General features: G+C 38.1%; 1 protein-coding gene across 9 annotated transcripts in view; it reads right to left on the bottom strand.

Annotated features, from left to right (window-relative positions):
- CNTRL (centriolin) overlaps positions 1-13035 on the bottom strand; it is a 58710-nt gene that overhangs the window by 6712 nt on the left and 38963 nt on the right. For all 9 annotated transcript variants that reach the window (XM_039505970.1, XM_039505967.1, XM_039505973.1 and 6 more), the window contains 14 exons: positions 12257-12567; positions 11318-11526; positions 10904-11096; positions 10342-10472; positions 10055-10195; positions 9821-9947; positions 8676-8840; positions 7517-7676; positions 5016-5131; positions 4442-4659; positions 3898-4055; positions 3551-3624; positions 2669-2857; positions 1066-1291 (listed from right to left, as the gene is read on the bottom strand). In XM_039505970.1, coding sequence (XP_039361904.1) covers positions 1066-1291; positions 2669-2857; positions 3551-3624; positions 3898-4055; positions 4442-4659; positions 5016-5131; positions 7517-7676; positions 8676-8840; positions 9821-9947; positions 10055-10195; positions 10342-10472; positions 10904-11096; positions 11318-11526; positions 12257-12567 — 2418 coding nt within the window. The remainder of the gene's footprint in view (positions 1-1065; positions 1292-2668; positions 2858-3550; positions 3625-3897; positions 4056-4441; positions 4660-5015; positions 5132-7516; positions 7677-8675; positions 8841-9820; positions 9948-10054; positions 10196-10341; positions 10473-10903; positions 11097-11317; positions 11527-12256; positions 12568-13035) is intronic.

Below are 13035 nucleotides of genomic sequence, written 5' to 3'. Positions count from 1 at the left end.
CACTCACATTGGGTGTATGGCACTAATTGCAGAATCAACGGGGGAGGGGGAGTAACATGCAACAAAAGATCTAGAAGTCCCTAATTTAAAAGTTTCAGAGTCATTACACATATTGAATCTATTTCCCTGTATTAAGTATCCTCACACCTTGTCAATATACTCTTGACAATATACTTGTCGACTGGGCCATCCTGATTATCACTACAAAAGTTTTTTTTTCTCCTGCTGATAATAGCTCATCTTAATTAATTAGCCTCTTACAGTTGGTATGGCAACTTGTGTGTGTGTGTTCTTACTATATGTTCCATTCTATGCATCTGATGAAGTGGGCTGTAGCCCACGAAAGCTTATGCTCAAATAAATGTGTTAGGCTCTAAGGTGCCACAAGTACTCCTGTTCCTTACTTTAAAGTTTCTATACACAAAACCCATAGTTTCTTCAGTTTTCAGGGACCCGCAACTTCTCCATACTGCTGTGCTAACTGGTTCTTTTACGGTGGAGAAACTGAGCAAGACTGAAAATAATACTAACTTCTGTTTTATCTTAAAAAAACCTCATATTAAACTCTTGCCACTAAAAAAGTGCAAGAGGGCACTGAAATGAAATTCCATTGGTCTTCAGTGGTTGAAATCGTATTTAGAGATTATTCTCCAATTATTACCAAGTCCCTTTATGAGATCATGACATTTCTTTTTCAATTCGATTTCATTTTACAGTTCTTCACATTCGTCTTGCTGGTTAACCGAACAGAGCAGGAATTGCTTTTTCCTTCTGTAATATTCATGCTGTCAAGATCAAATCCTATGAAAATTACTACCATGCAATTTTTCTCATTTTCATGAGCACTGGTCTAAACAAACAGTAAAACAACTGGGTCTAGCGAAATCAACCTGGGAACTCTCCATCCCCAAGTAGGGAAGCTCAATCAATATTTATTAAGAATCTGCTTCAGTGGCCTGATCCAAAGCCCAGCAAAGTCAGTAGAAAGACTCTCACTGACTTCAATGGGGTTTGGATCAGCCCTCATATGATATCATAGTTATATGCACGTAAGTAGTATCTTACTGGTTTTTCTCACTGTTTCTTCCAGTGCTGTATACCAGGTCTCCTCCTTTTCCAGTTTCTCAACCCTTTCTTCTGCCAATCTTACTTTAGCTATTGCCTGCTCAAATTTACTTTGTTGGTCTGTCAGCTCCTCTTCCAAGAGTTGTTTCTGATCTTTCAATTTAGCTGTATACTCTTCTAATTTTTTTTCTTCACATGCAATGTCTGCCTTGAGGTGCTGAAGAATCTACAAAGACAGGATGTCAAGTATTAACTTTTGTTGAGACAGTTGGGTAGTATCAGCTCAATAACGAATACCATCACCATAGATTCTATTAGAAAAAGACGACGGGGGGTGGGGGTGGGAGTCAGAACCCCTTTTTTCTATTTTTTAATTTCCCATGAAATGGTAGGTTTTAGTTTTCTTTTTACATACAATTTTTAACAAGAGTTCAGTTTCCCCCCCAAACTGTACTACTGCTCATTAGGCTAGATACTAAGCTGGATGTTTGTACATGACACTGGTGCTCAGAGTTCTCTTCTATAGATGTTGAGTCTCTCAGATGCATCCAGCCACTGCCAATATCAATGTGTGCCAGCACTGCAATAAGCTAACTGTTGACTCATCAGACCAACACTAATAGCATTCTCTCAGATGCAAAACTGCTGTCCATGAAACACAACTGTTATAAGTATGATGGTTTATTTCAATAAGATTGTGGCTTCTACACATGGAAAAAAATAACTAATATGAGTAATTAGTTCTAGCTATCTACTATTATTGTAACACACACAGAGGCCCAGATCTTCATCTGCAGTTGATGAGCACACACAGCAATGTGGTGTGGGAGAGGGATGTAAAATATGGCATTGAATAGAACTGTGATGTCAAAAGAAAAAAAATTCACAATTAAAAAAACCTGATTTTTCAAAATGTATCAAATTCCAAGTAGCTTTATAGCTGGTCAAAATGTGAAAGGGTAAATTTCATTAACATTTTTCCTGGTTTATTTATGTTGAAACTCAGTTTTTGATCGTGTCTCAGTTTATCCAGCTCTTATGCTCCCACGATCCTAAATCAGCAATATGCTTGCTCAAGTCCCTGGTGAAGGTCAGAACAGCTTAAGAGCTGCTTTAAGTTCTGCAAACTATCAACAGCTGAGGATAAAAGGGTGCAGAGAAACCTCAGCAATTATCCATTTTCCTTTGAGATACCATCGACACCTGCAGCTAGAAGGGTAGGTGTGAGGTGGAATAGATACCATGTACCAACCTTCTTCTGCAAAAAGATTCCCTTACACTGGGATGATCCTCCCATTGCTTTAAGAAAGCTTTGTGCTGCATTTCAGCACAAAGTGGTCACACCACAGGGAAGAATCTGGCTCTTTCTTATTATTAATGGATTGCCATTGTTTTGTAGTATAAAAGTTTCTGTTCCAGAACGTCAAATCTCATGCTTTATTGCTATTTTTCTCCAAATGAAATTAAAAAAAACATTTAGATAGAAGTATTATATTAAATTGCAAACTCACACCTACGCCCTTTTTGCCAAAATAATTTTAGAAGCAAAATATCTCCACAAGTCATGCAAAGACAAGAGAGAGAGAGAATCTGAGTCTCATACCATTTCTTGTTTGGCTAGTTCCAGTTCCCCCTCTTCTATTTCTCTCTGAAGCTGCTGCAGTTGGTTCTCCTTCCTTTTCTGTCTCTCTTGGCAATCCTTATACTTTTTTAAACATTCACTGATGTCTTCTTTTAGGGTTGCCTGCTCTCTAAGCAACTCATCCTGATGCCTTGTGATATTTTTCAGATCCTGCATTATAGGTCAAATATAAAATCATGTGAATAGTGGCTCAAAATATATTCTCTAAGCATCCTATACAAAACAGTCCTCTCACTGGGCCATATTCTGCCAACCTTATGTTACCTTATTGCCGATGTCCAAAATTAGCTGTTGAGGATTGCAGGATTGGGAAAATTTCTACAGAGTTGGAAGAGGACATATCTTAAACTGTGAAATTTATACTTTGGACTGGAACATTGTCACAGGTCACCCTTCCTTCCATGTGTTAACAACAACAACATAAAATCTTGGAAGCTAGTTAAAATGGTATTGTGCTCCAAGTGACTCGAGCTCATTTAGGATTTTTTCCTCATGATGGAAGTCTAAAATATCTAAACAACCTGTAAAGCCCGCACCCTTGAGCTAATATGCACTAGGGTGACCAGACAGCAAGTGTGAAAAATCAAGATGGGGTGGGGAGTAATAGAAGCCTATATAAGAAAAAGACCCAAAAATTGGGACTGTCCCTATAAAATTGGGACATCTGGTCACCCTAATCTGCACAGATCCAGAAAATGGCTGTATTACAATACATAGATGAAAAAAAATGAAATCGTGGGATAATGAAAAATCATCCCTTGGTTTATGCTTCAGTGTTTGCGTAGCTGTAATGTAGTTTTAGTTTTTGATTAAGCATATATTTAATCTTTAAGCAAAGCTAACCTGTTCTACCAGCTGAAGTTGTTGCCTGGAGTCACTCAGTTCACCCGTCAGTGTATCCAGCTCTTCCTTTTTTTCTACGGAAAACAAAACATGTTTGGGAAAAGAAAAGAAAATAATCTAAACTGACAATCCATGAATTAACCCCACACACTGTGTGTGTTAGTTATGCACACAGAAAGAGCTTCTTATAATAGTTAAAGAATGAGTCTAATAGAAAACTGTAATTTAAACCACGATATATCACTTAGCATGCTACATTATATAACTGATTGACATACACTGTGGCTTTAAGTACAAATATGAAGCTATAAATTGTCACTTAAACAAAATTCACAACTTTTCTTTACCTTGAAGATGCTGCTCTATTACTGCAATGTCTTCATTTAGTGATTTTTTGTGTCTGTTTAGTTGATCAATTTCCTGTTGCAGTTTTCTGACATTTAAGTCCATTTCCTCTACATTAGACAGTGCAGCTTTGCTACTATCTTCAATAGCAGTTAAATTTCTGTAAAATGTGAAAAAACAACACATTCTTGGTCTGTTTAAAATATTTGGCAAGGATTTTTTTTAAATAGCTATACTACTGCAGGCAGTTTTATGGGAAGTAATATCTCCTGTCCCATTTCAAGACTGAACATGTTGCTTTCAAATTGTCTCTTTCTACACTGCCATAGTATCAAAGATGTAGCAAGTGTTCAATTGAAGTTCTAAACATAGCCACAAGCCACAGTAGGAATGATTAAAAGAAGACATCTCCACAGTAATGGATAGTATAGTCATTTATCCTTTTTTAAAAAGGAACAGGTTGTTCATGACAATAAATGTAAACAGTAATTCGTGAGAACAAAGGCTCTCCAAACACTGATCTTTGAAAAAGTTTATTTCACCCACTTTTTAGTTTGAGACAATTTTCTCTCCAAACTCTGACAGTTTTCTTCAAGTTGTTGCTTTTCTTTTCTCAAAGATTCAGTACTGTTTTCCAGAGTCCGCATTTGAGAAGCCAGCACCTCCTTTTCTTGCTGGTCTTTCTCAAGGAGCTGTCTCTGCCACTCCACTTCCCCTCTCTGACGCTGGGACAGTTGCTGGAGATTCTCTAACTCTAATTTCTCCTGTGAAATAAGACACAAATATAGTAACAGATGCAGATATTAAAAAAATAAAATAAACCCAAGCTAACACCATCTTTCTGTACATCTACATAGGACCTTTTATCCACAAAGTTCCCAGAGTTCATTGCAGCCTGCATATACAGCACTCACTACTCCTGTCACTAAACTATACACAAAGGCAAACAGCCTGTGATTTTACAAGTTATCATGAAATATAAACTGCACACTGGCACTTTCTACTGCATTGTGTCAGATTTAATTGAGGTTCTTTGAGAGTAAGGATAGTGAAGTGGTTAGGGCATGAACCTGGGACTTGGGAGACCAGAGTTCAGTTACCTATTCCACCACACACCTACCTTTAGTACTGCAACTTGAGTCTTTTCTAATTCATTAACTTTTTGGCTATGTTGTAGTTTTAGACCTTGCAGTTCATTATTTTCAAGCTGCAACATTTCCAGAATGTGCTTCAGTTCTAATTGAAATAAATAAATAAAACCAAGTCAGTTATAGGAAAACCAAAACACTATGGTTGCAAAGATGCATTAAAACAGGATTCACCTAAATGAACTTTGTTGCCAAGAGTGTCCCATTCACTAAAGGAGCCACTTTAGAATTTTTAAGAATTCACAGAGTGTGAATGACTTCTAAAAACATCAGTGGGCACAATTCCTCTGCACTGAGTGAAGTAGAGAAAATACAATATTTGATAATGAAAGGCTGTCTTACAATGCATATGCACAAGAGTTTTCTAATTTTTGAGTGCTTAATTTTGCAATTAGTGTTCTTTAAATTGAGATTTTTATATGTAATTCCAAATATACTCTACCCATTGTCACAGAGTAGCTGGCCCTTTAAGCGGAGTCAGGGCCTAGTCTACCTATGATGGAATTCATTATGGAGAATGAGCCCATCTTGGTCCACCTGGCTCACTGCCAGGTAGCTGACTAATGGGCACCCGAGCCTGATAAAAGGCTAACAGAGTCAGTTGAATAAGGGTCTCCAAAGGAGGGAAGGTCTTAGAGATGCTACTGGGATGATGATGACGATGACGACGACTGCCTACTAATCTCTCCAAGCTGCCAGGTGAAAGGAGTGAATAAAAAGAGAATACCTGCAGAAAAGCTGACTGAGGGCTACAACTGGTCTGAAGTATAACCCAGCTTCAGGAGAGCTGAGGATTCCTGATTTAAGAAGAGAAGCCCCAATCTACAAAAGGTACTTAAGCCCCCAAATACACTTTTAGGCTCTGCTGTGAACCAAAAAACTCCTGCAAACTCCGTAGGTGCCTAAACTGACTTGGCAGGTAAGTTTTTGGAGTAAAAGTGCCCTTGGAGCCTATGTTTCTGCCTCAGGCTGGTGTCTGGATGCCGGTCTCCCACCTAAGCCGCACAGTGGCTCACAAACTGGAGAAGATAGGTGGATGAGTCTTGTGTGCAGGGCCTGATACAGTAGGTGTGCTCATAGAATAGTCACTGGGCCAGACAGTGGGAGGGGGAGGGAATAAGTCTGTAGCTTGGTGGTTAGGGAGGTGGGAGACCCAGGGTTCAAGTTTCCCTGCTCCACTCACTCTTTCATTATTTATCCACAGTGGAACAGCTTCAGCAGGAGAGACTGAAGGAGCCCCACATCAAAAGATTTCATAGCTGAGTGGTTAGCGCACATACCTGATTGGTGGGAGACCCCTGTTCAAATACTTTCTCCCCCTCTGATGGAGATGGGGGAATTGAATATGGGTCTCCCACATCCCAATCAAGTGCTCTGACCACAGGGCTAATAGTTATAAACTAGGCACTGACACCACCACCACTTCACCTCACTGCCACTCCTCCATTGTGTGTGGCATGAGGCAGGTACCTAAATCATTCCTGCAAGGAACTACTTTGGTGCCTACGCCGCCTGACTCTAGGAGACAGGTTCCTGTTCACAGATCACTAAGCAGAGATAGGCACCTCTCTGAAGCTCAGGCTTAGGCCCTCTGTAAGAAGGGTGAGGCTTATGATACATCCCTCTTGTTGTCATCTTCCATTGGCTAGCTTAGGCAGCTCCCCACCTAGCACGTTGGCTTTTGTGGATTGTGTTCTAAGGTGCTTATTTCTCCCCAGTCACTGTACACTGAGCTTAAGTGCTTAACTCAGGCTTTGTGGATCAGTGTGGTTCCTGTGATTTTTTAAAATTTTTTTTTCCCCCTAGGTGGTGCAATGCTCAGTGCTCGAATGCCTAAGTCCCTTTGTGGATCTGAGCCAGCGAGACTCTTTGAATGATAAGCCAACTCGGGGAGGATTGCTGGGGACTCTTGAACTTGGGAGAAAATGCTTGTCATTATTAGCGCCAGGGTCAAAAGAAGTGCTGGACTTGAGGAGGGGGTTTTGTGCACTATAAAAGGAGTTAATGAGATCCCGCACATGGGGAATTTTGGTTTTAGAACCCACGTCTGAGTAAATGATTCAAACTGCCAGGAGGGTGCTGTGGCAGTGTAAGTGTAGGGCTGCAAGGGGAGGAGGTGTGCTTGAGGGCAGTGCCCCATCTCACACGTTTAGTGAAAACCCATTCTTAATTGAAGGGGGGAAAACAGAACTTTCACTTCTGAAACTTCTAAAGATATTTAACCCATGACAGGTTTTCAATAAAACTTACATTCAAATTTTGACTTCATTCCAGAAAAGAAAAGAAATGTAAAGCACTGTGTTTTAAGCAACTTCTTTGACAAGTGTCTGATAATAATGTTAATAACCTGAAACAGTTTAAAAATCAGTATGAGCTGGAAAGGAAAAAGCAGAACTTTAAGTGTTCTTAAAAAAAAAATCTATGTACATTCCAAGCCTGTACAAAATAATGTATCACGGCATCAGAGACATACCTGTCTTATGTTTAGTTATTTGTCCTAGTACACCCTGCAGATTTTCTTCTTCTTTTCCAATGTCCTGCTTTATGAGGGAAAGGTGTGTTCTTTTTTCATTTATCTGGGCATTCAGCTCTCCTCTCTGAGCATTCAGCTGTTCCAGAAATGACCTTACTTCCTATAGCAATATGCCAGGGTTAAAATCGTGTTTAAAAAAATCCTTAGCTGTACTACTAACGAGAGATTAATTCACTTTGAATTATTTTTTTTTTAAGATCACCATTCTTGCTGTGTTTACTTTTTGCATTTAATTTAGTTTGGATAATTAAAAACAGACTAGTCAGTTTCACTTGAGCTCATGTTTTAGCACAATGCTGCAGTGTTTGGGTTGCAAACATGAAAGTATGTAACTGCAGATCATCTTTGAAGAAATATTTTAACTGAAAACATTTCTATTGCTCTTGAAGTCTGTAAACTTTTGATTTTACAGACCTACATAAATCTAACAATATCCCTTAAATAAACTTAAAAAGAAAAAGCTTTACAATATCAGTCTTGGTGCTGAATTTTAATTTCACAATACCAGGGCAGAACTGACTACCGGGGCCACTAAGATTTCTCTTTCCACCAGAAATGTATATACCTAGAATCAACAATTTTCTTCCAGAAAACTGAGGACAGAAGACTGATGTTGTTGTTGTTATGGGATATTTTACACAGACTAGCCAGATTAATTTTTCTTCAGCAACCATTTGTCCCAGCAACAGAAGTTTTCTAGCTACATTCATCCAGACCAGTGGTTCTCAACCTGTCACCATGGGCCACTTGCAGCCCATCAGCGGTAGAGAGAGGTAGGTGTGTGTGTGTGTGTGTGTGTGTGTGTGTGTGTGTGTGTGTGTGTGTGTGTGTGTGTGTGTGTGTGTGTGTGTGTGTGTGTGTGTGTGTGTGTGTGTGCCCCACAATGGTAAATGGGTTGAGAACCACTGATCCAGACATTAACCAAGGGACTAATTCTGTACTTTAGCTGATCCGGATCAGGCTCTTTATGCATTAGTACTACCAAAACAGCAATTTTTTTAGGGGGTGGGGAAATTTTTTTAAAAACTTAATATTTTAACTTTTTTCTTTCACTAAACTAAACACACAGTTAAGAACTGTAAGACTTTTGAAAATTTACCTTTATTTGTCGTCGTTTATCAGTAACTTCAATCTCCCCTTCTTGAAGAGCTTCTTTGAGGTTTGCTTTCTTCTGAGCAATGCCATCTTGAAGGAGGTGCAGCTCTTCTTTTTTTTGACCCAACAGTTGGTCCAAGAGCAGCAGCTCTTGCTGGTTAGCTGCTATCTACAGTACAAAAAAATTTAACAATCTTCTGCCTAAACTACTTTCACATCTACATTAAAATATGCCAGGGGGTCAAATTATTGCTAAAGAAAGTGTCTTTCTTGGAAAGTTTTCAAAATATTATTTTTATTGTGACAGCATCTAGCAGAACCTGTTGGAGCCCTGATCCTCATTGTGCTAGGCACAGTATAGAGACACAGTTTAATAAAAAAAACAAAAGTCCCTGACCCAAGAAGCTTGCAATCTACAGCCCCAATCCAGCAAATGTTTATGCCCATGAGTAGCTTTTATGCATATGAGTTGTCCCATGGAGCTCACCAAAATTACTTATGTGCACAAGTTTTTTTTGGGATGGGCCTTAGTTATTATAGAAGCAACAGGTGGAAGAGAAGGAAGTAGTAATATATTCAACTGTCACATTAAGCTTGTATTTACAGCATATTTTCTGCAAAAACTGTATACAGTAATATGGAAGGCCTACCTGCTAAGTATTACAGTAACACCACATTTTTGTAGATTTTTTTTGGGTACAAAAATGGAACATATCTTCAATTTTAATATATTCAAATTTGAGATTAAAGGAAACTTGGATTATAACATTATTTCTACAGATAAGTTTTATATACTGTTCAGCTCTGATTTCTTGACAAGTACTTGACAATAAGTGATAAAAGTGCAGAATGAATGGGCATGTAATGTACACGTCAAGAAGATTTTGGCTGGTGTGAAAATTCATTTATCAATGCGCTGGTGTATAAGTGAACATTCTTAGGAGCACGTGCCTATAGTATTTAATTTGTAATATGTATTGACTAGCTATTTAAAAATAGTATTAACTTCATGTTGAGGAGATACTGACACTAAAATAAACCTACAAAATTAGGTGCTTCTGACAAAAAAAATAAAAAATAAGAATCAGAACATAATGGATTATACTTCCAGTGCATGGAGTGGGCAGATTTTTTTTTCTTTAAATGTACCTGATCTTTCAATCTTTCCAGCTCAGTTTTTTTGCCTTGAAGAATATTTTCTGCTTCTTTAAGAATTTGGAGATGATGATCTTCATTACCTTCTGCAATCTGAATATCTTCCTGCAGCTTCTGAAGACTAATGATTAAATTTAGGGTTAAAATATGTTCAAGAATACTTAGGTAGTCCCTTCTCTTTGCCATTAGGTGAACTAAACGTATGTTTAAAATAAATTAAATACTTACCTTTCAGTCAACATTTCTATCTTCTGGCTTAAGGACTGGAACTCAGAATCTCTTGCTGATACAACTTTATTGATTTCTTTCAAGATACCTTCTTGTTTAGTCTTGTGCTGTTCTAAATCCCTCGTATCTGCCTGAAGTAACCTGAAATACATTCATTATTTCTCAGAATATCACAGCATTAGGTCTCCGAAAGCAACATAATATTTTTCAAATATGAAACACAACTTCTTTTGTTCCTTCCATTTCATGAATCTACATTACAATATAACCAGAAATATGAAATGTACCTTAACTGATGATCTGCTTTCACAAGCTTAACAGCCATCTCCTGAGCTCTTCGCTCTAGCTCCTCAGCATCAGTCTCAGTACGAGACAAGTGTTGCTTGGCTTGATTGTACTTCTGAATAGTTTCTTTGGTCTAGAAAAGAAATAGATTTTTTTTTTAAATTACTGAAACAAGATTCACAGCAATTCCATTTGGTGGTGTCACTTAAATAAAAAGGCTTAATATCTAAGTATGGCAAATTGGCATACTTGGCTTGAGGGAAGTTTATTAGTAATGAGGAGGAAGGGGTGATTGATTAATGTGAAAAAATTAAGTCATAAAATGAAAATTTCCCCAGGCTTTTTAAGTTCTTCACAGAAATCGAGACAGTTGCCATTTATACTTAAAATAATGAATAAGAACTTGCCTTCACATCTCCCTCTCATCAAAGCAAATGAACAATTTTAGATTCAGATCTAACCATCCTTGGCTGCATCTGCCTTGCACCATGAAAATAAATATTCTACCCATTTAAACACAAATATCTTCCTTAAACCAAACAGATACAATACAGAACAACTTACTTTTCCCCGAGTACTTTCAAGTTCAGTTTCAGCTTCTGCAAGAAGTCGATCTGCCTCTCGGAGCTCTGCCCGTCGTTTTCGAAGAGTCTTTTCTATACATTCAATTTCATCTACAATGTCTTCGTGATGTTTGAGAGATTTTTCTAACTCTAGCTCTAAAATAAGACTGTCAACATGTCCTTCAATGAAGTCCCTAAAAGAAAGGGAGGGGAGAAACAAACAAACCAAATAATTCAAAAAAGTCAAATGCAAAAGGTCTGACCAATCTTTCAAAAAAGGTATACACTCTTACACAGACTACAGAAACGTAAGTTATGCATAATAATACAGTGGAACCATCTTTACTAACAGATTTTGAAAAGTCTATTAATCTGAACAGGCATACTTTTAAATACATATAACATCTACTCTTACTTGCGTTTACTGCGTTTCTGGGCTGTCTTACGTAGCTCTGCTACTTCACGCTCCAGCTCTTCCCTTTCATGCAAGAGATCTTCAATGTTTTGATGCAATTTTTCCATCTCTTTATTAGGTTTATGCTCAGATACTCCTGTCTGCTTATATTCACATCTCTGAGACCTTAAATGATACACAGTATCTTCTAGTCTTGAGATTTCCTTCTCCTGAATGCACGCAAATACAAAGTTAGAACAAGACTGACTCCACAAAATCCTCCATAACAAATAGCTTTGCCTTGGAACGTAACAATGTTGTTTGAAACTAGAGGAGCTGCTGTATTCCTGTGCTGTGGGACTATATAAAACTTTTAGTCTGTAGATCTCAGAACACTTAAGAAAAGCAAGGAAATATCAATATCCCTATTTTACACATGGAAAAATGGAGGCACTGAGGATCAAGAGATTTACCCAAGATATAACAGTGATCTAGCTGCAGGGTTATGACTAAAAGTCACATCTTATTACTTCCAGGCCTGTGCCTTTATCTGATGGGCCATATAGCCTCCACTTGTATAACTCCAACTGTATATCTTCTGTTCAAACACCACCCAGCAAATTCCTGTGCAGTCTCTTGAAAAACATATCCTTAAGAACTGTCTCCCAGTACGCTTTTAAAGTCAAGATGATACTCTGCAGGAGCATATGGATTTAAGTGAAACCTTTTTACGCTTTTCAAATCTGTAATCCATGAAATGATAAGATGGAATAATGAACACTGTTAGCTAGAGGAAAAAATGTTGAGAGGGAAAAGTTAAGAGGTTTATAAGCAGAGTCAGTAATATTTGTGTAGTTTTACAAATTTATTTTCAAAACCAAACAGCAGATGATACTAAAAAAAACACTACCACCTATTCTGAGTCAAGTGTATACAGCTGGGCCTGTGCCATACACGTACCAAGTCATGATGTTCAGGCACATTGCAGTGAAGCACTCCAATAGGAATGAGAGGGACAGAAAAGTTAGCAGGTACAGGGCCATAAACAATCTGAGTTCCAGCAGGAGGTGGTCCAAAGACAACTGTTCCAGGAGCAACTGGTCTACCATTGATTGGTATAGGAGGAGGTCCATAAACTACAGTCCCCTGAGGTACAGGGGCACCATCTGGAAGGACAGTATAAATAACTGAACCAGGAGGTGCTACAAAGGGAGAGTCACTGGGAGCTTTCATTTCACCATCTCCTCCATTATTTTCTCCATGTTCACCATCTTTAGAGGGGAAAAAAAACAAAACTGTAATTTCTTTTTTAGTTAACAACATTATTAATAATTAAAAGCAGCAAAGAGTTCTGTGGCCCCTTATAGACTAACAGATGTATTGGAGCTTTTGTGGGTGAATACCCACTTCGTCGGATGCATGTCATCCGACGAAGTGGGTATTCACCCACAAAAGCTCATGCTCCAATACATCTGTTAATCTATAAGGTGCCACAGAACTGTTAGTCTGGATCTGTAAAAGCAGCAAACATGGCTACCCCTCTGATACCTGACATTATTAATTATGCATCTCCTAAAGAAAGGCCCTAATCAGCAGTTATGTTAAGTATTCAGACTGAATAAAAAGCTCAACACTAATAAAACATTTTTTTTTTAAATTCAGTCACTGATGCGCAGAAAATTCTCTCTGAACTTTAAATAAATAAGCAGTTTGTATTTCCCTAAACATCATAGTTTGAT

Source organism: Mauremys reevesii, linkage group 19 (assembly GCF_016161935.1).
Source record: "Mauremys reevesii isolate NIE-2019 linkage group 19, ASM1616193v1, whole genome shotgun sequence".
Classification (NCBI taxonomy): Eukaryota; Metazoa; Chordata; order Testudines; family Geoemydidae; genus Mauremys; species Mauremys reevesii.
This window is presented reverse-complemented; position numbering and strand designations above follow the sequence as displayed.